General features: G+C 43.2%; 5 protein-coding genes across 10 annotated transcripts in view; 2 read left to right on the forward strand and 3 right to left on the reverse strand.

Moving 5' to 3' along the window:
- LOC124328350 (cGMP-inhibited 3',5'-cyclic phosphodiesterase A-like) overlaps window positions 1-13,838 on the forward strand; it is a 42,360-nt gene extending 28,522 nt beyond the window's left edge. For all 4 annotated transcript variants that reach the window (XM_046787105.1, XM_046787104.1, XM_046787103.1 and 1 more), the window contains 10 exons: window positions 3,930-4,407; window positions 5,721-6,348; window positions 6,993-7,166; window positions 9,124-9,235; window positions 9,342-9,461; window positions 10,508-10,698; window positions 11,320-11,685; window positions 11,760-12,179; window positions 12,244-12,429; window positions 12,510-13,838. In XM_046787105.1, the coding sequence (XP_046643061.1) occupies window positions 3,930-4,407; window positions 5,721-6,348; window positions 6,993-7,166; window positions 9,124-9,235; window positions 9,342-9,461; window positions 10,508-10,698; window positions 11,320-11,685; window positions 11,760-12,179; window positions 12,244-12,429; window positions 12,510-12,533 (2,699 nt within the window). In that variant the 3' untranslated portion in view covers window positions 12,534-13,838. The remainder of the gene's footprint in view (window positions 1-3,929; window positions 4,408-5,720; window positions 6,349-6,992; window positions 7,167-9,123; window positions 9,236-9,341; window positions 9,462-10,507; window positions 10,699-11,319; window positions 11,686-11,759; window positions 12,180-12,243; window positions 12,430-12,509) is intronic.
- Window positions 13,839-13,922: 84 nt separating this feature from the next.
- Window positions 13,923-15,905, reverse strand: LOC124328354. Of its 2 annotated transcripts, XM_046787113.1 has the most exons (9): window positions 15,746-15,905; window positions 15,386-15,607; window positions 15,255-15,312; window positions 15,085-15,185; window positions 14,855-15,028; window positions 14,636-14,792; window positions 14,459-14,569; window positions 14,295-14,388; window positions 13,923-14,226 (listed from the first exon to the last, which is right to left on the reverse strand). In XM_046787113.1, exons 1-9 carry the CDS (start codon window positions 15,770-15,772, stop codon window positions 14,217-14,219), a joined length of 954 nt encoding a protein of 317 aa, XP_046643069.1. In that variant the 5' UTR covers window positions 15,773-15,905; the 3' UTR covers window positions 13,923-14,216. The 2 variants fall into 2 exon arrangements, with proteins under 2 accessions (XP_046643069.1, XP_046643068.1); XM_046787112.1 differs by having other exon boundaries at window positions 15,085-15,312.
- Window positions 15,906-16,488: 583 nt separating this feature from the next.
- Window positions 16,489-18,262, reverse strand: LOC124328355 (arginase, hepatic-like). Its single transcript, XM_046787114.1, has 7 exons — window positions 18,011-18,262; window positions 17,881-17,953; window positions 17,707-17,813; window positions 17,366-17,631; window positions 17,242-17,298; window positions 16,994-17,175; window positions 16,489-16,931 (listed from the first exon to the last, which is right to left on the reverse strand). Exons 1-7 carry the CDS (start codon window positions 18,116-18,118, stop codon window positions 16,708-16,710), a joined length of 1,017 nt encoding a protein of 338 aa, XP_046643070.1. The 5' UTR covers window positions 18,119-18,262; the 3' UTR covers window positions 16,489-16,707.
- On the forward strand, window positions 16,816-23,752 carry LOC124328352 (ataxin-7-like protein 3). 2 transcript variants are annotated; one of them, XM_046787108.1, is made up of 7 exons: window positions 16,816-16,947; window positions 20,998-21,309; window positions 21,801-22,066; window positions 22,149-22,416; window positions 22,681-22,796; window positions 22,898-23,107; window positions 23,201-23,752. In XM_046787108.1, the coding sequence occupies exons 2-7, from the start codon at window positions 21,015-21,017 to the stop codon at window positions 23,372-23,374; spliced, it is 1,329 nt and encodes a 442-aa protein (XP_046643064.1). In that variant the 5' UTR covers window positions 16,816-16,947; window positions 20,998-21,014; the 3' UTR covers window positions 23,375-23,752. The 2 variants fall into 2 exon arrangements, with proteins under 2 accessions (XP_046643064.1, XP_046643065.1); XM_046787109.1 differs by lacking the exon at window positions 16,816-16,947 and adding an exon at window positions 18,310-18,458.
- On the reverse strand, window positions 23,488-27,352 carry LOC124328353 (beta-1,3-galactosyltransferase 5-like). Its single transcript, XM_046787110.1, has 2 exons — window positions 27,209-27,352; window positions 23,488-24,832 (listed from the first exon to the last, which is right to left on the reverse strand). Exons 1-2 carry the CDS (start codon window positions 27,236-27,238, stop codon window positions 23,753-23,755), a joined length of 1,110 nt encoding a protein of 369 aa, XP_046643066.1. The 5' UTR covers window positions 27,239-27,352; the 3' UTR covers window positions 23,488-23,752.
- Between the last annotated feature and the right edge of the window lie 250 nt (window positions 27,353-27,602).

Genomic DNA, 27,602 nt, shown 5'->3' on the forward strand with positions numbered 1-27,602 from the left:
GAGATGTGTGTACGGACTCTAGTGTGTGCGTAGGTCCGCATATAATACGAGTATAGTTACAGGCTGCTGCGATATAGATATATTATAAACATGGCGTGGTCTCTCTCTCTCTCTACTCGACTGGTAGAACTCGTCGTCCGTATAAGATGCTGGCTGCTCCCAGGCCATTATGGAAATGAGGAGGAGGATGAAAGGGCCACAAGGGGCATGGCCATATTATAGGGGCTGGATGGGAATTGATGGGCGATGAGCAAAGAAAAAGGAAGAAAGAAAAATAACGAAACGAGTCCTGTATAATAATAATAATAATAATTCCCAAATGGAGCCGAGTAAGGAGCAGCTTTGCCCTGTCCACATTGTGTATATATACTTAAGGTTATTCGCGACGTGCAGCTTCATCATCTTTTCTTTTTCCCGTTGCGGATAGAAAATGAGTGAGAGAGAGAGAGAGAGATGTTGCGCACGAAAATGTGGATAGTCTTCAATTCATCCATCACATTCACTCGTTGGCATGAAAGAAGATCTCGGCCGTTGAATAAGCTCTTTGCTTGTGTGTGTGTAAGTGTGAGTGCGTGTGTGCAGCCTCGTCCATATCGATTTGGCGACCGACGAAAAGGAGAGCAAGGACAAACGGGCGGATGGGCGTGTAACGCACAGAGGAAATGGAAGGCAAGAGGTCGAATGACGAAACCTTCCTCTCGATCCTTCTATATACTACCCCCCCCCCTCCCTATTTCTTACTATATACAGTATATACACCAAGCATTGTGTACTTGAACTGTCCTCAAGGACCTTCATAGTAGACGTGTCGGAAAAGGTGTTGCCTTATCGCCTCTACAGATTTACCGGCACAATCAGATCTTACGCGGTTGTTATCGAATCGAGAGAGAAATAATCACATTTAGTCCCATGGCCCAAGTTAATGAGTAACATTTCGGGTATTCCCCCCTATCCTTCCTCTCCGAAAAGCTGCGCTGGGTAGTAACAAAAATATCTAATGATTAAATCAGAGATGGTCATACGAGTATATGAGGAAGCGGCTCGGCAGCGACGGAGGATATTAGCGAAATCCGATATCTCCCATTTTCTTCTTCCTCTGTCATTTTTGTCTTTTCTTTTCTACGACCGGCCAGTTGTCCTTGGGCCGTCGTCATTTGGTTGACTAAGGCGGGCAACAGCGCGGCGATGGGTGCTGTGTATGGGCGGCGGAATGGACTATTATCGACCGGGGGTACAACTCGTGACATTAAACGTTAGTTTACACAACCGACCATTGCTTTTCTCTCTTTTTCGACTCTAACCAGCAATTGTTAAGTGCTAAAGTCTAAAGCCTTAAGCAATATCGTTACCATTTCGGGAGGGATTTTCTTCTCTGACGGACAAGACGAGCGAAATCTCATTTGACAATCGACAAGGATTCTCCCGGACCTTCTTATTTCGACTGTGTGGTGCTGCGCGTGGTGTTGCGACAACAGCTCGCCGAATTCCCGACGCCCTTTTCGGATCAGTTTCGTGTGCTGGAGCAAAAAGGCAACCCAATGATTAAACTTTGCCACGTATATAGTAGTCTGTGCTGCTGCTGCTGCTGTGCCATTGCTGGTGTGTTAGGGTGGGGGGAGAAGACCGGAGAAGACGATTCGAGTGTCGGATCGATCGTGGAAAATGAAAACTAGGAAGAGGCGGAGGGCGAGATAAAAGGAAGGAGAAAGAAGAAAGTGAAAGATACTATGAAAATCTAGACGCATTCATCCACTTTTCTTTGCTCATGGTTCGTCATGTTTGCCAGGGCCTGTATGGCTGATTACAATAGGCGTGTGCGAATACTAATTCCACACAGTCGACGTGCCTCTGTTTTCTTTCACCGGGACTAGACAGCACGACTAGCTTCGTCCACGGCATGAAATATTGATATCACCACACTCACACACACACACAGAAAAGGAAGAATATATTTTTCTTTTACTTTAGGATTTCTTTGTTCTTTTATGCATGACCTTATCCGAATCGTTGTTATCCAACTGACGTAATGATGTTTCGTCATTTTGAACGGCCGAGTTATTATTTAACCTTCACGCTTCGGTCGATCGCTAACGTTGTAGCGAATCAAAGACAAATCTGCATAATTACAGGGAAATGCTGGGAAATCATTATTGCTGGAGATAATTCAAATCCCCGTCGTTTTCTGATCTCTTCCAATCCCGCAACCAACTTTGCGTGTTTGTGTTTCATTTCTTTTTCTTTCTGTTTTTTGCAATCCAATCACTCAGACAGATGTGGGGGGGAAATTGTATAATACGAAGAAGTAGAGCCGTTCAAATAATAACAAACAACTCGACAACTTCAAAAGTCTTTCATATTTTCTTTTTTTTTCCAACGAAGGATTTTGATTCGTTCTTGATGACGCCAGCGCATGCTTGGTTGGTTTTCAATTAGCTTGAAGAGATTTCCCAGGAATCGGCATGTTGCTTGGTGATCATCATCGGTCACCCCTTTCCAAGTTTTCGTCTAATCAAAAACGTTGGAGCTATGTAGCATGTATACACAAGTTGTAATTTTCTTTCTTTGATGTCGGTTCATCTTCTTTTCTCTCTCTCTTGCACCACCCATCTCCCTTCCGGCTCCCTTCACAATTCCGCTGATCCTTGTGAATTCCGACAGTAGACTTTTCATCATTCCAACGGATCCAACCCCCTACATTACTGCTACTTAAAATCCTTTCCACTCTTGCTCGTTGTAAATCTTTAAGCCAGATGAGAGAGAGGATCCGAGTTTACTTTCATTCGTCATTTTCTCTTTTTCCCTTTTTTTTTCGCTGGCTGTGTGCTCAGTACTTTTTCCGTGGGGATTGGGCGAGTGTGACGTCATTTAAGATTCGAACAAGTTCCTAGAGCCCTATTAGAAATGCACCATCGCCGAAATGAAATTAACATTCCGAACTTAATCCTCAATTCCTACTGTGTGTGGTGTGTTCTCGTTTCGCCAGCAGAGTTTCTTTTTTTTTCTTCGCAGGCGAATTGTTCGGCCCGTCTTTCTCCGCCCGTCAAATTGTGGGCCACCCTCGCACGTAACACGCTCTTCTCACGCGCGCTGCCTTTCTCTCTTGTTTGCTCTTCTCTTCATCATCTTCTTCTTCCAACTCTTGAAACTCATATAGGGTCGGTCCCTGACAGAATTGGAGAGTGAGTGATGCGACGCATTGTTTACAGTGTCTCACCGCGTCAGAGTCTATCCCCCCCCCCCCCCTGCCCCTGCCGCTGTCGTTCGCGTGCCGATTCGTCTTTCTCTAGACGCTCCCGTCTCCTTGTCTATTATCTGATTAGAGAACGGGTGAGAAGAAATATACAACCTTGGGAGAAATGGGATAGGTGCAGCAGGAGGTAGCTAGCTGGCTAGCTAGTGTAGAGAGGTATAACCCTTCAAGTTAGCGAGTGTACACGTAATACGACAGCAGGGAAGAAGGAGCGAATCTTATTTCTGAACACGCGACTCCATTACCCAAAATAAGCGGAAAAACAAAAGAGATGAATCCCATTTACGCCAAACCTTTTGCTGCTTTGTTACACATGCGTCACTGCTGTGTTGATCGATTCCTCGGCTATATTTTCTAATCTTGTCTGTCGGTCCATCCGTTTTCCTTCGCCGTGTCTAACGTGGCAAAAGGAGGTGAGGGGACGCCCCGCGAATTGGGTCTTGATAAAAATCCCAGGGCGTCGTCGGCGGACCGATCGACCGGGTGAAACTTTGGGCCGACGACCGACCGACCGACGCCTGGGTTGTTTCTGCACGATTCTGTCGATCGATTTTCTTAGCGGGAAATCGATACTAAACGAATGAGACTCGAAATGTGATTGCAGTGTCGATTGTTACGTCATTACGTCGTGTGTTGTTATATTTATTTTATTATTTCTTTTTTCTTTTTCTTTTTCTAGACGGGACCTCGGCGACGACGTCGTCATCGAGTCCGAACCAAAGTCAGCTCTCGCTTCCGGGCCTGGTGGCTTTCAGTGCCAATGAGCCAATGAACCCCAACAGCATCAACAACATCAACAACAATAATTCGGCCTCGACGCAGTCGGGTAGCAACAAGAGTCGGAGCCACTCGACGACTTCGCTCTACAATCAACATCCGAACGGCAAGCGACTGATGCGCGAGCGGAAGACGGTCTGCAGTCTCCATCCGCTGTCGTCGACGACGCCGACGCCTAACGAGTACTCATCCTCCACCGGCCTCCTCCTTCCCGACAATGCGTCCAATTGTCCCGGACTCGTTCCCAACGATTCAGAGGCGCTTCAACAGCAGCAGCAGCAACATTTACGGGATCGGGACGATTCTGAAAATGAAGCATTTAGTTACTCGTTGCCCGGATCGGCGGTCGACAGTCGTCGAGGATCCGGACTCAGCACTAGGTACGATCACGACCGACGACCCGAAGATTCAATCAGTCATCTTCTCGTTCAGTGACATCTTCTTATTCGATCGGTTGGCCCCTCGTCAATCATTTCGTTCGCTCCTCATTTCCTGGGCGCTTCACTTCTAACGATTACGGTCGATAGACGTTCAGCAGAGATGAAAGATCCTAGTTGAGACGATCATCTGAGAGCTGTTACTAACGCTTCTTTGCACCGACGGAATCAAATGGGTGGGAGGTAACATCTAATCCGTAATGGGTCACAAAAAAAGAAGAAAAGAACTAGAACAAACTCAGACACACGTCACGTCATCCAGAGGCAACAGGATCCTTAATGCTCCAATGTTGACAAAATGCTTCCATTGTCAAACAGCGCGAAAAGAGTTTGATCGAACAGTCTGGACGAGGGGAGGGGGTTCTCTTCTTCCACTTTGAGGCTTTCGCTTTTCTTTTGTCTAGAAAAAAAAAAGGAATATGAAGGGGCCAAACACGTCACGGCGTTCTGTAGTTGCACATCTTGTAAAGAAATTAAGGGCTCAAAGTACAACTCGAGTGGATGTTAGTTCTTTCCGGTTACTGGCGAAACCCTCAAAGATTGAATTTTCCCGAGTGGGAGTGAAATGATTTGGTTAGAGTCCTTTGATATTTCAAGTTTGCGGCATAAAGAGGGGCGAAAAAGTTCATTAAAAAAACACATTCTAAAGAAACGCTTGTGCCTCATTCCGAATGAGCGCAGAAAAAACGTAAAACGTAGCGGGAAAATTGTACAAATGCAGAAGTTGAGATATGTAGAAAACTGGTTTTTTGACGAGCTTCTTTCATCAGTGTTTCTATCAAGCCTTGGACTCTAATTGATCTCCCCCTTGAAGACATTGAAGAATTCTGTTTGTCTGTCTCTTTCCCTTTGCCTGTATCGGTGCCGCTCCATTCGGAGAATACGGTTTCCCGACACGGCGGCTTCACCTTGTCAACCAATTCCTTCCCACGGTGGATGATTTGAAGCTCATGTACTGTAGATCTCCTCGGTCGTCGCTGTGCTCGCGCTTCTAGTTGGGAGTCGCTGGTCCTTGGTTGGGCGGATTCGCTGTACATTTATGTGGACGATAAAGTTTTGGGTCAGTCGGAGAGAAACTCCCAGACGGACGGACAGAGAGGAGAGAGAGCGAGAAGTGTATGACGGATGGCGGGAGAGAAATGGAAGAGAATGGGAGAGTTTTGGTTTTCGTTGGATGTCGAACGAATGACAAACTTGATAGTGCGACCGTTCCCAAGTCGCAACCATTTCTAACTTTGTCTTAATTACGCTTTTAGGCGGAGTTCGGGAGCCGGAAGCGGTGCTGGCGGAGGTGGAAGTGTTGGGGGAGGTGGAGGAAGCCGCAGAGGATCGGCCCAGCAACCAAGCGCCGTAATCGAAGATCAGCGATCCACCGGTGCTGGATCGGATTGCGAAGCCCCCGAATCTGGTAGCTCGAACGTGTTGCGGATCACCGAATACGTCACGTCGCGAACTTTGCCCAGCAGCCGGACTGGAAGCGCCAACCGGCAGATATCCAGCTACGAGGATGACGAGAACGATGGCGACGGTGAAGCCGGAGATGATGAACTGGAAAGCGGAGACGCGGCCGACAGCGGAGAAACAACAACTCGACAACAGCAAATCCGTCCGGGTCGGCGCTCCGGCCATCTCAGCGGATCTGGATCTGGACATGGCAGTATTAAACCACGCACTTCCGATTACGAGAGTTCCGATTCACCGAACTCGAGTGATCATTGCGAAGAAATGCCCAGCAGCCGAACGTGCACCGCACTGGAAGAACCGGAATCGCAACAGCAGCAGCCTCCAGTGGTCATCCGCACCGAAATCGAAGACCCTGATTGCCCTCACGCAATTCCTTCTTCTGGCATCGAAGCGGACGACGAAGATTACATCGACCACCGGGTAATAACAAAATTGCAATATAAAAATAAGCACGAGGTTTTAAAAAAAAGAGAGAGAGAGAAAGATTGGGTTTGAAAAAACTTTAGTGTGATTTCGCAGCTGTAGGCTTAGGGTCTTATTGGATTTATCTTGATATCTCACCAAGCCTTATTTACGGGAATGGGTAGTGCACTTCAGTAACAACTTTTATGTGGTTTGTTCTGCTCCACATGTTGTGGGTTTGTGTTAGATCGCATCACGTCGTTATAAAAGTGAATGTCGAATCCGGCCTCGGAAATAGATCGTGATTGGAAACAGCCGCCTCGGTTGGCGGAGCGATAACGAGGGATCGAGGTGAAATAGAGGTCGGCCGACTTGTGGGGGTTGTTATTGGGGTTGTGTTTGATGGGGTTTCGTGCAAAGTTGCGAACGTGGAGTGTGATGGAATTATGTCTTTGATATTGCGAAATAGTAGTAGGAGCGTTGCCATGGCGACATTGATTAGAGGTTTCTACAATTGTTTAACACTTTTGAGATCAAGAGTTTATAAACAAAAAGGAAGTGAATCCATTCGTTGGCGAATGCTAAGCTTTTGTCTCCTTGTTTCTTTTGAATTCGGTCGCTCCCCACCACCTCTGTGCAATCACTGGATCTGGCGGAATTAGGAATCGTTCACGGCGCTTGAAGAAAACGAGAATTGCAGACTAATTTCGCTGGAAGATGGATCTCGTTTCGATCTGGACCAATTGGAATCCGACCAACTATTGAGCGACCTCAAAGAATGGGACTATCCCATCTTCGATCTTCTGGATCGCTACACTGACACAATTCTCTCGGCGGTAAGACCACCCCTTTGCTTGTTTATTAATTTTTGCAATTGTTCAGACAGCTCTGGCTACGAATGTCTCAAGTTGTCACATCATTTGATCGCCAACTTTACTCTGGGTTCACTCGAGCGATCAAAGTGGTGAATCGAATCACTTTCGGCGAGATACGACGGGGAGGTTACCGAGGATTCGGGTGATGGCGATAAGAGTCTAATACTTCAACTGTATCGCCCGCGCGTCTCATGAATAGCCGGGCGAAAAAAAAAAACTAAAACTAAACACAAGCAAAGCAACAAAGAGGGACTCGATCCATATACTGCTTGGCCATAAAGTCGGGTAACAGCTCATTTCCATCGGATGGGGCTAGAGGGAAGTTCTGACGTCACGGGCTGACGGGATCGGCCTTGAATGACTCAAACGGCGTGCCAAAACAATCCTCGCTTCTTCCTCCAAGAATAGTCCGTTAAGGAGGAGATTTTGCAAGGCCGACGACGCATTCTTGGCGGGACGCCTGATAAGGCGTATAAATACGGCCGCGTCTGTTCCCGAACGACCAGCACGTGCGCCCGAAGGAGGACCAACCGCACGATAACAGAATAAAAAAAAAAAAATGTGTCGGAAAATTTCAAAAAGAAAAGAAAACAAAAATACACATATAGTAAGATGGGATGAAGGGCGTGGGTGGTTGATTGTGACGGCGACAAAAGGCCCTTAATAGCGCCGAATGCCGCTAATCTTTGAGCGACGCCCCGTTAAATTCTTTGTCTCTGTGAATAGATAATAAGTTGACTGAGTGGGACCAAGTCTCAGATGAATAAAGAGCACGTCGCTTGGAAGAAAATCGTCACGCACTTGACTGTAAATCGTCGACGGGGAGACCGAAGCGAGTCTTTTAACGGAGGTCGGTCACGCACCGTTTCACCTAGCAAAGTATTTTCCCTTCATCATTGATGGCGTCTGACAAGGAAGATGAACTCGTCGTACAACTAACTGTACAACTGCTTATTTCGCAAGTAGCCTACAGGGAGGCAGCACAACCCGAGAGAAAAACGAATACAAAATTTACGATCTCGTCTTTTGGCCATCCAGAGCAAACACTCCACTGGAATGATGTAGTCTATTTCATTTTCTTCCATCCGCTTCCATGAAATGTTCTACTGGCGCTGTCTCCTCGACGCTAGCGGGAATAAGCAACGACTCAGTATGGCAGCAGCACCAGAGATAGTTTCCCTATTCTTCGACGCCCTCGAGAGATCCGCAATGATCAATATGGCGACGCTAGTGTGCTGTGCTGTGTTCCCTCCGGCGCCTGGTTCTCTTTTTCTATCACTCTTGTCCATTCTGCCACCAGAATTTTCCGCCGAAAAAATAAAAGACGGCGGATATAAGGAATAGAGTAACAGAGCTCTCCCAAAGGGGGGAAAACATGTAACAACACGGGCCCCGTTCCAACTTCCAAATCGAATCGCTGGTAATGTCTTAAAGTTACGCATATTCAAAGTGGCGAAAAAATAAAACGAAGAAAATGAAAAAAAAAAGAAGAAGAAGATGAAGGCGATGAGCGAGTGGTACCGGAAGAGCATTACTGCATCAAAGGAAATAGCACATGGCCGGAAACTAAACTAAACGACGACGGCTGGTATATATATCGCAGCCTAGCATATGCGATAGCCTTTGTATATATATTAACGGAAAATATCATCAACACAAATCAGGAACTGGAGGGCACCCGGGCTAAGGATGAATAGGAAATGGATGACTTCCCGTTCTGTCATCTTTTGAGATGTTATTTGCTTGTTTTGTTTTCTTTCTTTCGTACGTTCTTCAATGACGTACATTTTTTTGTGCGCTATTCTTTATCAATGAAATTGAATCAGAAAATAAGCCTATTAATGGATTAGCCCATATGAAAACTCTTGTTACGATTAAAATGGATTTTATCTGTAGTATTTCCTTGATTTGATTTCAGACGTGCTACCGAGTCTTTGCCGAAGTAGGGCTGTTTGATACCTTCAAGATTCCCGTCCGGGAATTCTTCCACTTTTTTCACGCCCTTGAACTTGGATACCGAGAGAAACCATGTAAGTTTTTGACATTTCGTGGTTGTGTTTTTCCTTTATTTGATATACACACTGGAAGCATCCATCCGTTAAATTGAATTAATCGCCGTCCGTTTCCATCTGATAGATCATAACCGAACGCACGCCTCGGACGTGCTTCACGCCGTCTTCTATCTGACATCACAACCTATTCCGGGATTTACCGTTCACTCGCTGGATTCCGATCCCAGCTCGACTAAAATGCATGGTGAGTCCTCCCTCCACCATTACCGCATTCTTCAATCTCTTTCGCTCTTTTTATCATCCAGACTTCGATCACTCTTCTTTGCTTCCTCTTCTCTCCACCCGTCTTGATCTCGTACGTAAGAATTGGGGGGCCCTTAGGCTGCTGGAGAAAGGGAAAATAAAATAAAAAAAGGGGAGAGGGGGATAGATCAATAATACACGCTGCGAAGTCTTTGAAGAGCGATGTAATGGAATACTGTACAGTTTTTTGGTTGAACGATTTCTGGATGCTAGCTAGCTAGGGATCTTTTCCATCGGCAACAGCAAGTAACGAGTTGTCATGTCAAGGTTTTCTGAACATGATCCGGTCGGTGGTACCCATGGCCAGCTTTGATTCGCCTTCACTAATGGCTCCCGCTTTACGGGTGAGTGATATGGACCACTCATTGCATCTGCCAACCGTTGGAATGAAAAGAATAATACCAACGACGCTATCGAAGCAGAAGAGGCTAACATTTTTATTAACTTGTTCAGGAAGCGTATCTAGTGCCCACTTCTCGAAATGCCGTAGTCAATAAATATTACGCCTTTTCCGGCCTCCAGCTCGGGGCTTTACTATTTCAAGAATTGCGGGTATTGATATTAAAGCGGTGGGTGATTGCCCGATTCTTCCAGAGTAACACAACACATGAAGCTATAGCGCAGCGCAGTTGGAGGGCAACTCATAGAGAAATCGGATCGCAACTTGCCGGTTTTTCAGATTGGGTTGGATTGTACGCAAATCCTCGAGTTAGAGAACAACAATGCACAGCGATGAGGAAAGGCCTAGGTAAAACCTCTCGAGGATATGGAAGACCTCCGTAACCCAAGTGTGAGGCGAAATCTCGAAACCGATGAGATGATGCAATCATTCAACCTGACGACTCGGAAGGGTCCTATTAGATCAGTCGACTGCAAACAATTCGTCCGCCGGTGTATTTAGCGGAGAACAAAGTGATTCGTCTCACATTTTACTGGAAAAGTCTAAGTTCTGATTGTGCATGCTATTTTATTGTGGACGAAATTCAGGTGTGGATTCAGCCAGCCCAAGTCCAGCGCTGGTGCAGCGAGCCTCGTTCAATTTCGAAGACTCTTACGGAATCATGGGCGCTAATTTCCCGGCCTTGGAGCTGATGGCTCTCTACACGGCGGCCACTATGCACGACTATGATCATCCGGGCAGAACCAATGCTTTCCTCGTCACTACTCTTGCTCCTCAGGTAAATCAAATCTTCCCTCGTCAATAAGAAAAGATAAGGTCATAATAGACCAAGACATTTCTTAAATGATCCAAGTTTTTGTCAGTGGAAGACTCGTATCTTGTCTTTAAATAGGCCTCATTGGAGGAAGACAACATTGTCCAACTATAGGAAAATTGATCTAATTTTAGTTTTGGGACAATGGACAAAAAATGTTATTTATCGACAAAAGGTTTTTCTGTTTCATCAAGTCTTGCTGTTGAGGAACCCAATTTCCTACAGCACTTGACTAGATATAGACGAAAGTTGCTCATTATTTCTGTCATTGTTCGGAGAGAGAGAGAGAGGAGGAATTATCGATCTGAAACGGAAAAGGAGGGAAGCTTAACACAATGTTCTTTTGTTGGAATCCTTCTTTTTTTTTGTTCTTGTTTTATTCATGTCGTCATAATGCATGACAAGGTAAAAGTTCGGAATTCATTAAAGTGACATATGGTCTGCCCGTCTGCGTTCAATGACGATCCGTTTGACTGGATTGGCTTTAACAGAAAAGAGTTCAAGAAACATTACGACATTCATGAACTCGTCATATTATTTTTGGGGACAGAAGGTTAATGATCTAAATCTTTTTTTAAACTCTAGGCCATCTTGTACAATGACCGTTCGGTCCTGGAGAATCATCACGCAGCAGCCGCTTGGTCGTTATTTCTTTCCGATCCTCGTTTCAATTTCCTTGTTCATTTGGAACGAGCCGAATTCAAACGTTTTCGCTACCTAATTATCGAAGCTATTTTGGCCACGGACCTGAAACGCCACTTTGAAATCCTGGCCGAATTCAACGCTAAGATGAACGACACCGACGCACCTGGCATCGATTGGACCAATGAGACGGATCGGCTTTTAGCCATGCAAATGTGTATCAAATTAGCCGATATCAACGGCCCGTGCAAGATACACAACATTCACGTTCAGTGGACTCACCGCATCGCCGAAGAATTTTATGAGCAGGTAAATGATCAAACATTTAAAATGCTCCAAGTTTAAACTCGATAATTCATGCGGCTGTCAATGAATATTTTTAGGGAGACGAAGAAGCCGCTCTGGGCATGCCCATTTCACCTTACATGGACCGCAACAATCCACAGTTGGCCAAATTACAAGAGTCTTTTATTAACCACTTGGTGGCTCCATTGTGCAACGCTTACGGAGAAGCCGGCCTTTTGCCCGGAGAATGGGATGATGGTGTCCAAGACGACGATGACGAAAGCCTTCCGAGCTCTTTTTACAGCGACGAAAGTGGGTGTCATGACGATAGGAGAGCCAGTTCTGGGGACAGTTCGTGTTTGACGGAACTGGACAGAGACATCGGGCCATCGGCGGGTTCCGGTAGTGATTCTGACACGCCCGTTCATCGAAAACGGTCCCCAACGGGAAGAAAGATTCTCTGTTTACAAACGCAACATCTGCAAGAGAATCATCAATACTGGGTGACCCAGATAAAGGTGATTTTTCTTTTCAATGTTGGTTTTGTCTTTTTTTCTTTATCAACCAACTCTTTTTTTGTAGGAGAGTGAACTCCGGCCATCTGCTGATGCCACGGGTGTATCGTGTTCCGGCGGAGGGCGATCCGGCGAAGAATTCGGTGACAATAATAGTTCAGGAGATTCCAGTCCAATAAGCCTCAGCGAAGACCGAATGGAACCCATCGCGGAGGAAAATAGTCCAAAATCATTTGAACGCAGTTTTAGCTTTGTAAGTTTTTTTTTTAAATTTTTTAATTGCAGTACTTAAATGCTACAATAATAGCCTCTATTTCATTTTCCTTTTTATAGGAGAAGGAAGACTCGAAACTTTAAATACCGTCGACCTGTGTGTGTGCCATCCCTTCTCTTTGGCTTGATACGGTGTGTTTCATTCATCATGACCCAATGGCGTGTCTTTTATTTGACACATCGCTAGACCACCATCCCTACTTGTCTGCGTGTATGTTCTGTTTGGTTACCCTTACCTGTGATAACTCGCACCGACAATGACCCTTTTACGCTTATTGAGTGGCCGACCGGTAATATGTAATAGAGCGTATCGCTTGGTGGTTACCGTTGCCGTTGCCGTTGCCGTTTGCTTGCCTCACTGCAGCATTGCAGATGAGAGTGGGAACGGTCGTCAAGTTTTTGCGCAGGTTCCAAAATTCGTAACTGGCCAATTCTGCAAGTTTCTTTTTCCCTCCCTGACACGATTTCATTATCTTCGTACTGCTGTCATCAGTCGTCGTGCACGGACTGAGAAAAAGGAAGTCAATTACTTTTGTACACTTCCGCCAATACTTCATGATCAAATGGCGGAAACACAAAATGGCCGAAACTACAGCGACGAGAGTTATATCCGCTCTTTCAATAGATTGGCCCAATAGATCATATCACATCATTATACGGCCTCAGTGAGTGCATTTTTCGGAGTTCTGGGTTCTGCTAAGTAAACTCTATTGTTCATTCAGTACCCTTTTAACCGATTGCTTTCATTCCAATAGCATTATTTGACGGGCTTTGTAGGTAATTTTTTGTAGAAGCCTTCTCTTTACAAATTTAAAGCTAGTATTTACAATTTGTACAGAATGACTTTGACCCTAATTACGGGATGGGCAATCGACATGGTTCATCAAAGATGATTGATCAGTAAAAGAGTTATTTATGAAGAGTTTGAATTTGGGCCGTGCCGGTGATTGTATGCAATCAGGAATGATTTGTCTGTTGACGAATTCGCGTCTTGACATCATTTCGGTTTCTTTCACACATATTCTAAATGATATTTTAAAAAGTTCATTCTTGTGTATATCATAACGAAAAAGTGACGTACTTGTAAATATTTGAGGGTTTGTCCTTTTCCCCTCGTGCTATATATTTTGCCGCCGTTCCGTGGTCTCCAGAATCCCTCTCCGTTCGTCCCACATGTTGCATGCTATTATTCTCTAAATAATTTTTCATTACAATATGTGTGAATTTATACAACCGTTAGTGTCGACCTAGCAAACCGTACAAACAATTCCATATCCACATTACAGAGACGAGATGTAAGAGCAGCTGCACAATGATAGGGCCGACGACTGACCATATTTTATGTATAAATTTGAATGATATACCAAATACATTTGTCGTTTACCCGTGTTGCAGCTTGGTAATTGGTTACGTCATGCTCATTAATCCAAGAAAAAGCGGACGCTGACACACAAGTCTTCAAAGAAAACGAAATCACAATTTACTTTCATTTTATTATCAACATTTTTCCGAGTAATTAGTACCTCTGAGAGGAATCTTCTGAGAAGGAAACAACATGGAGCGCCACAATTTTCTGTTTCCAGAATGGCACACGTAACCTGATTTAAACATTAAAACTAAAGCTGTATAGATATTACGACCTAACGTTTTTACAGCACACAAAATTTTGAAAATGTAAAATGAAAGAATCCTGGGTTTAAAGCACGGTAGAGTGATGTGACAACGGTTAAACTGGGTGTCACATTTGTTGGTCCGACAAAAGCTAGCTTAAATACGCCTGTAAAATGTTAGAGAAAATGTAAGAGCTTGCTTAGATCTCATTTCATATAAAAAAGGAACAAGAACCTCAAGTTTAGCGTTTCATCCGTGGAATTCCTATGGCCTTCTAAGGTTAGTTCTTCGCATTGTGGTTCAAAAATCGTACACTCCACACTCCTGTCTAAAAAACCAAAGATTAAGAAAGGCCATCATTCAATTAAACAGCTTAGCAAGATCGAAAAACAACTTACAGAAACTTTTGGGTAAACCAACTAAATTCGTCCATAGTGGGCGTTGTTTTGGAAAAATAGAAGCAGTTGAAGGCAGGCCCAGAATAATGCGCCGAATTTCATAAAGGTGACCTATTAGAAGTACATAATTATTGCCTTACATGACTTCATTTTGAATATTTATTTCTTATAACTTACGAGTATTCCATTCATAAGTAGATAAAACCAATTCATTAATACCCGAATCTATATTTATTGAGGAAATAGATATGTCCATTTGTCGGGCGATCGATCGAACCCTTTCAGTAATCTCAGACGATGAGAGTTGGAACTTTAAATACAATGGTGTCACGCCCTAGAAAAACCAAGTGATTCACCTGATGAACGATGAATATAATTTAAAAAATATCTTCCTACGGTTATTATTTCACTGGCGAAATACGTGGCTTCCAGTGATCCTCTAACCAGGACTAAACTGCCGTTGACTGGGCAGCAGATTCGTGCTCCTGATTTTTTTTCAATCAATGGAATGCAATTTCTGACAAGACCAATATGTAAACACGAAGAATTTATTTCCATTTCGACCGATTCCTAAACACAATTTTATGATTAAGTGTTTAAACAAAAAAAATTACATGACCGAATACCGAAGGTGTTTGGACGAGATGACAAAAATGGGACACTGCTTCCTTCAGAAATTCAAATCGATAGTGGTGCCCTCGGATATTCACCTGATAGCATGCATCTTCTTCAACCAGATTAAAGACTAGTTTGACTCCAAATGTAGAAGAAAAGTGGGCTACAAGAAGGTTTATACCGAGAGATTGGACTTTATCCGATCGACAGCTGACGACAAACACGACTGGCACACATTCCTTTCAGTAGAAACGACACGTTATGAATAACTCTGGTGAATGAATGGAAATATAAAATAAATATTGCTTGAACCCGTATAGATAGACGAGCGGATTCAACAGCAGCCAGAGATCCTGAAATAGTTATTTTGGGAATACGAGTGGTGATGTTGAGATTCATGTCGCTAGTAGGACAGAAAATGTTTGTGTCAGTTTGTTTCATCAATTTCGACAAAACACTTTCGTAACGACCGTTTAACATTCTTTTGTTTTCCAAATGACAGCTTAATTCCATCGTCAAATGGAGCTCCATATCCTAAGTACCAGAAATTACATTGACTTGTTGAAACGATTGCAAATTCCACACGAAACACAACAGTCTCACAGTAACGTAGACTCAATCCATAATACAAATAAAAAATAATTTCATTGTTTCAGTCACTTTTCCACTTACTTTACAATGATTACGTTCGCGTTCCATTGGGTATCCAATTATCGTATTCACTTCTAGCAACACAAAACTTCAACTCGTGTTCTCTTTTTCTTTGAACACCTATTCACCACGTCAGGTCAAAGAATAAGAACCTTGTCATCTGGCACTTTCAAGGTCGATAAAACAGCAGCCGAAACAAAATTTGCCGCGCGAAACTTTATTGAAAGTCACCGCCATCTTTGGCACAAATTTGTCTTTTTGGAAAAAATTGCTCGACAATGTAGAAAATTAGAAATGTAGAACATATGAACTGTTAATCAGGAGAAAAATATGATATTTTTACAAAATTGGTAGATGATAAATGCACTTTTATATGCGTATTACATTATGCTACACTGTCTAAGAATCACATTAAAATTTGTACTTCTTTCTTTTCTTTTTCGTCTGAAATTGCTTGAACTTGTTTGTTGCAACGTGTGAGCTGTTGAGTGGCCTGGTGCGAATTTCGGATGATTTATCAAAATCTCAGTAAACTTGGGTCACAGATGTGCATGTCCACTACTTTCAACAGAAAGTATAATTCATTTTGTACCTAAATTTGCTTTTAAATTAATGTTAGTTGCTATTCCCTCACTGTAATTTAAGTTCTAAAACAAATTCCACTAAGACAGTTTTTTTTCCCATTGAATCAAAAATTGAACAAGCATGACAGAAATGTAAATTGCTCACTTTTGTTGTGTTCCTCTTTAAAAATATATTGTGAATACCATGAGATAATTGTATTAATCAACAGCAACGAAAAGTTAAAACATCTGAAAACAAGGCAGCAATAGTTATAGACTACTTTTGAAAATCTTAAGGGAATGGCACAGGATCTTTAAGATTTCTTGGGCCTTGAAATTTGGCTGAATTAAAATTTAGGTAGTTAACGAGTAAAAATGTAACAGATCATGGTTTAAAATGCACTTAACATTTTTTTTGGTTTAAGACTGGGGTATATCGGTGACACCTTTTGGAGCCCAACCTCCTGGATAATATCCAGCTGCTGCTGCTGCCAGGTGACGAGCTGCATCCAGTGTAATCTTCAGATCACTTGCTGAGCCTAGTAGTGGATTTACTTCTACTATATCAACTGCAGAAAGCCGACCGGTGCGATGCACACTTCTTAATAGTTCGGTTCCTTCTCTCAACGTCAATCCTCCTCGAACTATTTGAAAAAAGGGGTAAGTTTCCAACTTTCCAAGTTTTTTTTTGTTCTTGTTCTACTACCTGGAGTTCCAGTTGATGGTGCTTCAAGGGGATCGAGGGCGTCAATATCGAAACTAACGTGTATGTGTCTAGTATTGCGAGGATCAATTCGACTTAGTGCGTACTTGACAGCTTCTTTGATACCTATCCCGTGAACTTCTTCCATCGATAGAGCACACATTCCCAATTTCTCAATTATTAACCTGAAGAAAAATGAAGGTTTTCAAGAGTAAATAATGTCAAAGTCAAGTTTTGATATTTTCTCATACCTCTCATAAGGTTCTACATCACGAAGACCAATAAAAGCAATGTTTCTGGCTGAAATCCTATTTAAGACAGGGTTTAATATTGAATCTACTTGAATCTAATTTAAGTAAATCATGTATTATTTACATAGGGCTATGCCATTCGAAGCCAGGTATCTCTGGTTGGTATTCCGTTAGCTCCTTTATATGAAACGACAATGGCATACCGTGTGCATTTCCACTATTGCTTGTGACCGGAGTGTTTATATCAGCGTGAGCGTCGACCCAGAGAAGTGATGTCTCTGGTTGAGCTTTCAGGTGACCATGAACAGTACCTACACCAATTGAATGGTCTCCTCCCAAAGTTAGGCACATACGGCCATCTTTTATAATCTGGCTGACTTTTTGTGAAAGCTGTGAAAATAATTATTTAGAAAAGGGATTTGACAGATAATTTGAAAAACATAATTATCTATTCAAGGATCTTACTTTCTCATTGAAGGCTATTACATCTTTCATGTTTCGAACATTCTTTACAGTCCCTTCCTCTCGAGTGGGTTGATAGTCAATATCACCAAAATCATGAACATCACAACCTGTTGAAGTATGGCTATAATACTAGTCTGTGCAATCAGGAAACACAGCAAGGAAATTTCAAGTCACCAATTGACTCCAAATGCTTAATTAGTCCAGACTGGCGCAAAGAACTTGGTCCTAGGGCAGCTCCTTCTTTACGCTAAAATAAACAAAATTGTCAAAGTTGATATCAATATCGATACAATATGGCAGTTACTTGTCCTTTGTCGAATGGTGCTCCAATAACTCCAATTTTCGAGTAGTTTCGAGAGGAGAAAATGGAAAACCATTGCTGGACGTGAACGAATGGTCCCCTCTTCAACATTTTTTGTTAGTTAATAATGAATCAACGTTTGATCAGACATTTGCGCAACAGTGGCCTTGATATTTGAGACTTAGCCCGAGTTGTTTTTTAATTGTGCTCAATAAGTTGCCTAGCAACAGCGTCATAAAATGTCGTCTGCTCGATCTTTTTTTGTTCTCGATCTGTGTGTTGACCGAGTCGGTTGATCGTCGGAAAAACAACCGCAAGAATCTCCTGGATTGTTATTCTTAAAATATAAAATAGAAAAGTAAATTTGATCTCAACGTGATAGGGTGTTTAGTTTCTGTATAATCGCCATTTTTCTTCAATCCTGGAAAATTTAATTGTCAAACATTTTCAAGTAAGTTTTCTCGTTGTTTTACCAATTTCGTCATCCATTCATTGCAGATTAAGAGTTTTTTTTTTAAATTTAATCGAACCAATTAAATGGCTTTTTTGTTGTATGGCAGGCAGAATCGCACTACTAAATCGTACATGAACGAATCTTTTGGATCGATCGAGATGTTTCTTTTTTTATTGGGGGGGGGGGGTCCTGTAGCAATTCTTTTTATGTTCGTTAGATGGCAGAAGGGCGTCTGCGTTATGAGAAATTTGGGAAAAGAATAAAATGCTGGAGGTTAAATATGCTGAGTTTATTACAGCTTTTCAACCTACTTTGATCGATTTACTTATTATAACGTTCATTTTACCTGCGGCTGTTGAATCATCTATCCAGTTTTTTTTTTGTTTCGTTATTTCGGAAGCTACCAAGATGAACAAAGAAAACTTTGAACGGTATCGAAGCCCAAAGCATTTGGATGTGTTATTAGACTGAAGTGTATTTCTCAAGGTTTCACCGGGAAGGATGAGTTTTAGAAATTGCGGAGGAAGCGGAGGTCATGGAAGTTGGAAAGACCTCCATTTCCTAAGCGAACTTGGGCAGAACTACTGGGGTCTGCGGTTCAGCAATTGGAACAAGTCGAGAAAGAAGAGTGAGAACGAATGAGAAAAAGAAAGGTTGTAGGTGATGCGGTTTTGGTGGGGTCATAGATTGCGGCCGCTCGGAGGTGATTAAGAAAATTGGTTGACGTCCTTGTTCATATACCTTTAGGAAACAATCACCATCACCCCGCGGTCAAAAGCCTCTAGAAATATTCGTCGGTTCTTTTCATTTCTTTTGTTTGCTGCCTTAGATAATTAAGAATTCCTATAAAATTGCCCAGATTAATTGTGCTGGTAGATGTCGTAGCTGTGAGCCGATTTTTCTCTTTCCTTTCCCATGACCAGAATAGAGAATTACCCGCAGTACAGAATGACATCTACAATTTCTTCCCGGTTTTCAACGAAGGTTTTGGTTTTTTGATCAATTACAAGTCACTTATTGCCTTCGGCAAAGACGTTTTCAACTACCCGAGGGAGATGCAAATAAAATGTTAAACGCCGATGAGGATGATTGAAGAGTGGTGGTATAGAGCCTACCTATTTAGTTGTGTTGGGAAATGTGTCGTTTTAGGTTTAAATTCAATGTTCTCCGAGGTGGAAAAAGTAGCGCACATCGCATATGACTATTGGTTTACCACTTCGACTTGTGGCTGTAGAAATGTTATACCTTTCGGAACCACAACGTTTTTCTCCGTTTGAATTTCAAAAAAAAATAAAGAACTATCCTTGGTTCCTCGCCTAATTATTTTCTGTTATAGCCTTTCCTTGTCTCTTTTTTGGCTTTGAAGGTTAGACAGACAGTGAAACCGGCAATCAAAATTGATGGTGGCGACACTATCTTGTTGCTAGTTAGACCTTGGTGGAACTTCTCTTGGTTTTTCATGTTTTAGTTTTCAAAAGTCTCTTCTTCCTAAGGTTTTCAGAGGTTAAAAAGTTTTCGTTTGGCAATCCGTCATCACGTCTCCTGTAATGGTGATACGATCATGCCATCAAAAACGGTATTCGAGATTACTATGCATTTTGTCTCTAAGGCCAGGTATTCACCTTTTAAACACTTCCAAAAGAAAATTTATTTTGAGTGCAACATATTTACTTGGAGTTTTTAACGATCTATAAAATCAATTTCCAGCTGAGAGCTTGAACAAAGAAAAGTAGTAGCAATTTGCGTTTTTGATTAAATAGATAAGAACAATGTAATAGCTATTTAACTTAATCATGTTCTTTCTTTTGGTTTTGTTATGCTAATGTCCCGTCTGTCCCCGTTTTCTCGTGTTACCCTGACCGACCAAAATAGATTTTCTTTCAATTGTTACTTTTCCCTTATAAGGTCAACCACAGAAAGTAAGCGTCAGTTTCTTGGTAAGGTGTGTGTGTGTGTGTACTCCACCCTCGTGTTTGGATGATATCATTCATCTGATACGGAAAAGAGAAACGAGAAACACCCGACAGGGGGGGGGGGGGAGCGAAGGGCAGTGCCTATCTTGGACCTGTATCCGTCTGCAGTATTTCTTCAGCACCATGACGAATTTCTCTTTCCACCCAAGTTTGTCTTCCTTTTCATGTGTCCTCCATCTGCTGCTATTACTTAGGACGACGCTATCCGGCTATCCTATGGCGACGGTTCTTTAAATTAAGCTGAACGAATCCGCTAAAGTCGAGAGCGACAAAATAAAATGAAGTCAACATCGACAAAAAGTACCAAAAAAGACAAGAATCAACATTGACTCTAGCGATCGTGACTGGCTAACAAACGACGGCGATTGCGAGACACATTTTCATATGAATTCATGGATAAATGACGTCAGCCATTTTCTTGTCTAGTCGGGGGAAAACGAATTCTAACCATGGAAAACTTTTTTTTTCTACAAATACTACTAATGATGCAATGACGTTTCAAATCGAGTGCACCTGGATACTCTAATGATCGATCGTTCGTTCTGTTTTCTTTTTGTTTTAAGGGCAAGAAATAATCGAAATGGTGGATCCAGCATCAGGATCACAGCAACAACAACAGCCTCCGACGCTTTCCATTACTGTGGTGCCGCTGAATGTGCTGGGCGATCCACTTGAAAACGTGCAAGAGCTTGACGGAGACGAAGACTTAACAGGTGGCGGTCGGTTACTTCATCCGTTGAGCGAGTCAGCTATCCTTGAAGCGTCTCAATCGTTCTATGAGGACATAGTCGATGACGTTATTTTAGGCATCGTGTTTGAAGTCCACCGCGGTGCTAAATTGGGACTCACCGCTCTCCTGGAGGACGGTGTGACCGGTAATGAATTTGTTAATTTCTTTTTTCTTTTTCTTTTTTTTGGGGGGAATGAAACGGAAATAATTAATTTTTAAGAAACGAGTCATCATGAAGCGTCATCATCTTTCATTGCCGGTGTAACTCAAGCGTAGATTGATAGATGCCTTTATTCACTTTGTGTTGCGATAGACATTTCCTGTAATTTTTTTATTATTTATTTCACTTGATTCGTTGCCTTCAATGGAGTTTTGAATATAGTTGGACTTCTTTAACCTGTTCCGCTATTCGGTTTATTCTTAGTCAAAAACCGAGTCGAATCTTCATTTCAACCGGTTTTTATTGCTTTTAGACCATTACGTGTGGACTATAAAACACAGGTCGTAAAAGAAACGAATTCAATCAACTTGGATCGTTAAGTTTTTTTTTTGTGTTTTCCTTAGGAATTCTGGGCGTATCCTAATGATCGGCATCATAACAATAAAAGCTTGAACTTTCCTTTTATTTTTTTTAAGGTGATACACAATGTGATTTCGACGGAGACGAAACGACCCGTTCATCTACCGGCGGCGGTGGTGAAGCAATGGATTTCGATGCAGCGTCAGAGATGTTATCATCGGCAGCGGTCAATAGCAAAAAACCGGCTGAATGCGTCTGTCCTAACTGCCAGCGCAACATGGCCGCATCCCGTTTTGCTCCACACTTGGAAAAGTGCATGGGCATGGGCCGGAACAGTTCACGATTGGCGTCAAGGCGTATTGCCACCTCTGCTAGTAGACAGGTCCGTTTCCCTCGTTCAACTTGGCTGATTATGATTCAACTATGCACCTCATACGGTATGCGCGTGATGATTCATTCATTAGGCTGATTTGGTAAGCGATGACGACTGTGACGACGACGACTGGACGGCGAGTGGAGCCAGTGAAAGGCAGGACCACCGAATCATGAGCGGTGAAGGTGGAGGAGGTGGTGGCAACAAGAATAAACGCCGCCATCACTTGCACAAAAAAGACAAAAACTCGCCGAGGCGCAAGAAATGGAAGAATGGCAGCAATGGCGACAACAACCATAGCAACAGCAACAGCTCCAGTGGTCATCCGTCCATTGCGTCATCGGCGTCTGCAGTTCCGGGTAATTAAACCATACCGACGAATTATTAACGGCTTGTTTCATTGAGTCTTTCAGACTGAACTTAACGATCCCTGTCAACGAGAAACAAGTCTCCAGTAGTAATTTGGCGTGAAAATGTTTTACACGTTGAAACTTTCAGTTTGAAATTGCCATCAGCAGAATTAATGAATTTGTCTGGCCTTGCCATCCACTCGTGATCTTCACTTCGTTATCAACGATGACCAGGCGTTACCTGGAAAGTGAATTGAACCTTTTTCGATGCAGGAGCTGAAGGGGCTGATGGTTTGCATACTGGATCAACTGGAGGAGGTAATACAATGGAAACAATGGGGTTGACTGAGCGCCGGACCCTTTTGACCACCATGTGCGGCGTCATCTCGGTATGTATACTCATCCGTCTATTATAACCCAACACAAAAGTCCCTGCGTCGTGCAAATTTCAAGTTGCTTGGTTATTTATTTAACGCTCTTGTTCGTATAGGAACATACTGGCCGGATGTGTACACGTTCTCTTCGTTGTCCTCAGCACACGGACTCTCAACGAAAAAATGTCCGACAGGTCATATTGGAGCATCACACAGAAACGGAAAGTCACCTTCTGCCCACAATTGGTGGAGACAAGGACAAGGAGATGATTGACGTGGATACTTGGGAGGAAGGAGACTCGCTCGCTTCACTCCTAACTGCTCAGGTGCGGTGGTTTTTCAATCAAATTTCGATGGCGCCACCGCAGAAAAGTGTGACTCAATTCATGTTTTATTTATCTTTATTTTGGTTTGAGCAGAGTCACGACGTCCCGACGCCCGGCGCCGAAGCTTCGCCTGCCGAATCCACCTCAACATCGGCCAGCTCCACTTCCTCATCGGCTAGACGCCGAACGGAGCAACAACCCAGCGTCACTAATAACAAAACCAATAGCAAGAAGAACAATGGCAAAAAGTTCAAAGGCGAGGCTTGATTGACGTCTTTATTTATAATTTTCCCTTTCCCCTTCCCCCTCTTTTTTTGTTTGGTCTATTTTTTGTTTCAGACTTAATTCATTCATTCCGATCGATTTATTTTTTTCCGCCCACTCCTTCCTGTTCTCTTCACCGCAACCTTGACGTCTCTCCGCCACTCAAGCCCGCAATCAGAAGGTATAAATATCCAATGAAAGGAGCTTGAGAAGGTGTACTTTTCACCTGGGGATATAAAACAAAAATACGAAAACAACATTGGAAGACTCCAACTTGACGATCGGGCGTATGATAAAGTGTATTATTATTGACATTCTTGCGGATTGAATTGTGTAATTGGCACATTTGAAGGAAACGAATTAAATCACTTGCTCCATCTTTCAGGAATCACTGTCGACTGCATTATAAGTACAAGTTCTATTCCATAGTCGATGAGCCAGCCGCGGCCATTCCGGCCGACTGGTGTCCAACTCGGAAACGATAAAAGGAAGTGGGTTTGAAGGTAGGTTCGTTTCCAGCCACTGGACGAGGTCATCTTGCTGGTGAGTATAGCGAAGATTAAGGTAGAAATGTCGCACGTTAACACTGGCAGCCAATATTCCCGTCACGAAAACATCGTCTACCCACAAAGCTGGAACTTTACTGGCTGAGCGAAACAGTTTACTGGCCAGCTGAGGACGCATCACGTAAGCAAGACCGGAACAGAAAGCGGGATAAGTATTTGAAGGATATTCTTCGCGACTGACGGCCCATTTTCCCGATCGTTGTACCAGAGCGTCTTCGTGGACGTTGCAGATCAACGTCTCAGACGGCGGACCACTCGGCCAAGTCCTCTCGATGAATTTTTGCAGCTGGAGAACGTCGATGAAAGCATCATCATCACTTTTGAGAACGAAACGCACTGACGGACAATACTGCCCAATCCATTTAAGGCCCATCAAGTTTTTATAAGTCAAATTCCGGTAATGATCGACAAAATCCCCCTGGACCAAATCACTATATTTAGCGTTTTCAGATTCCAACAGGCTCTGGATGTCCATGGTGCCCTCCAGTCCAGTTTGGTCGGCTAGGCCGACAAGAAAGACGTGGCGGATGAGATCGTGCTGAGAGGCCCATGTTTGTCGGATGACCTGTCGCTGCCGGAAGTGATTGGCTTTGGAATGAACCAGCGCCAGGAAGAAAGGCTGCTGCACGGTACTTTCAGCACATATCTGAGGACTGTTGAGTCGATAATCAAATTGATGCACATTTAACAATTGGCCCGTCTTCAGCAGTGCAGCCTTGGTAGATTCTTCCGGCGTGGTGGTCGTCCATCCTACGAAACAAAGGCCGATAGTGACCAGAAGAAAGAAGGTCGCAATCAGTTGGATGGTTGTTCCGCCACTGCGGGATTGTGTTGCGGGGTTCGTAAGGGGGAGTCCCGCTCCAGCTGGAGTCCACCAACAGTTGTCCAACTGCTTCTGTTTGTTCCAAACATAAAAGAAGAAAACTACATTTTATGTCAAGGTAATTTTAAGAAACAATTCTCTTTCTTTCGGCTGCATCTGTTGAATGCCACCCATGTGTTGTCGTCATATCGAGTCGTTGACAGAGTTTTGGCGATTTAAAACTTTTCTTACGACAAGGCAAGAAACTGTTGACGAATGATTCAGAAATACCTGGCGCGTCATTGTTCTCGTGCTAGTGCTAGTTGGCAACGGCAGCTGACAAGCTCAGCTCTACACACGACTATGGCGCCGCCGTCTTTTTCTCCTTTCATCTCCACGGATGGAATGAACAATTTACGAGGCAGATTTTAAATGACAGGGTCCTACAATCCACAGTCCCCCGGCGTAGTGCAAGGGAATTGTAACGATTTTTCTTTGTTGGAATTTCTGTTTGTGTATTTTTTATTCTTCGCCGAGAGGCTTCACGGATGGTCAGTTTATAAGATATCCCGTTGAGAGCGAGAGAAGAGGAATAACCGAGTTTATGTAATCAGATGCTGCAAGGAAGACTTTAAAGCAGCGGTGGGGGAGAGTCATGAAAGTCAGGAGGGAGAAGGAAAGTAAGGTGTTTCTATCCGAGTCATTAAACTTCATGTTGGATAGACTACTTTTGAAAATATTACCAGCCGAGGCAAGGTCGTCTTTTAATAACTGCGATACATGGAAAAGTCAGGCATCTAAAAAAGAGCCTTTCCTTAATGAAGAATGTTTAACTGGAAAAATTGCGCACTAACTAGCTACAACAAAGGATGAGGCAATTTGAAATTTTATACGCGCCACAACGCTTCAATCCGGTTTATATAGATCTCTCCTCCAGAGTTATCAATTTTTTTAAGAAGAACGGCATAAACCTGTTTTATTTTTTTGTTTCTAATGTTTTTTTTTGTTTTTTGTTTTGCTTAAAACAACAAACGAGACCGGGCACCCGCGTCGTTGTTTGTTATTTCTCTTTCCATATGTCCGTTTCGGTGATCAATGGCTGTATGCGATTTCGAATACCAGTGGCGGCTTCTTTTTCCGTCCTCCCCCAAAGGCGAGCCAACAAGTTTTTCCCCCTATACTCCTCACGCTGCACGGCTATTTTCACTAATTTACGCGTAACACGAATTTAGCCTCACCGTTCTGTCGGCGTTTTACCTCCGTGAGAAAAATTGATGGCGACGATTCGTATTACAGCGATACAAAGATCAAATGAATCTTCGGAACACCACCAAAGAAATGCGAAGGGAGAAAAAAAAAGGGGGATTCGTGAAAAAGTGAATAAACATGGAGGGAAAAAGCACCGCTCAGGAGATAATTAACGGTCACGCCATCCCTCCCAAAATAATACGGGAATGGTAGATGATGTTCTATCGTGTTTGGGGCTGTTGCTGGTGCGGGCTGTCTTCTTTACTACGCGCAACAACAACGTGAGCACCAGAAAATGATGATTTTTCTTCTCTTCGTTTTTTTTTTTTCTTCTTTCCATTTCATTTTCCCTCCGTACAAGAAAAACACACGCCCTGTGAAAGAGAGTCTAAGGTCATGTGCACGGCAATCAAGTGAAGATCGTCGACTAGGGCGGCGTTCAAAAGGGGGCTTCCAACTGTTATTAGACTTTTTTTTTCTTTTTTCCTTTTCAACAAAAGAAGATCGTCTGATACTTTTTAAAAAGGGCATCAGGAAAAAAGACACACACAAATGGCGAGAGACAGAGAGTAGGAAAAAGCCTTGCGGTTGTGAACTTTGTCCTTTCTACACGATCCCGGGCGGCTGACCTTTGAGAACAAATTTCCATTATGCACATTCGCTTGTTCGCTCTTTCGTTTGTTTCTTCTTGAGTTGGAACTTGAAAGCCGGAAGCCTGCACGACCGAAACAACCTTTATCTTTTACATTTCGATGACTCTACTCTCTGAGCCAACTTTCTTTCATTTCGATTTTACTTTTATTTATAAGCAATTCACGAGAAGCGGTTACTTCACGCTCGGTCGACTGAAGGCAACCGGTTTTATAGGCGCGCGCGTGCGGACGACCAAACTCCCGATATTGCGTGTTTTTTTTTTCTCTCGTTTCGTTGTGGGATTTAATGATCGGGAAAGAAACCAACAATTTTTTGGGTACTTTTGCTATTGAAATTATTTTATTTGAATGCCAAAGAAAACCTAGTTTCTAAGCGGGGGCCGATAGGTATTACGTGTGCCGCGCTACGCATCGTCTACGTGATCGAACTATTCAGTCACAATGCGTGCACCTGTTGGCCACAAAACTCACCAAGGAGCCAACGAATAAATCGAGCAGAACTGAACTGTTGGTGGGCGACATTTTCGAGAAAATTGTAGAGGGGAGAGAAAAATAATAGTCAGCTCACCATTTTTGCGGGTTTGGTTAAATACTCCATCTCGTTGCGCTAATATCCATGTTTTTTCGTTTGGTGGTATGTTAGCGAGAACATTGTGTCGTCGTTTGTCAGCAAACTCGCCTATGCCTTTTCTCTGTATGTTCACTGGCGGGTGGCGCGCAACTGAGCTCCGCACCTTTCGATTCTTCCGCTTTATACTTTGGAGTATTTCGTGAGGGCGGGGCTTCTCTCTTTCTCTTGGCTTTGAGGGTTCCATCGGTGCTGGGGAACTTGCGGGGTTTGTTCGGCCGTTTTTCTCTAGCCGTGGCGTTCATGTATTTTCATAGACGTGAATGGTAGTTGTCAGTCCCAAAGGGGGGCTCTTGAAAGATTAACTGCCTTTCGATCGGCATCCTTATGCATG

Source organism: Daphnia pulicaria, chromosome 3 (assembly GCF_021234035.1).
Source record: "Daphnia pulicaria isolate SC F1-1A chromosome 3, SC_F0-13Bv2, whole genome shotgun sequence".
Lineage (NCBI taxonomy): Eukaryota > Metazoa > Arthropoda > Branchiopoda > Diplostraca > Daphniidae > Daphnia > Daphnia pulicaria.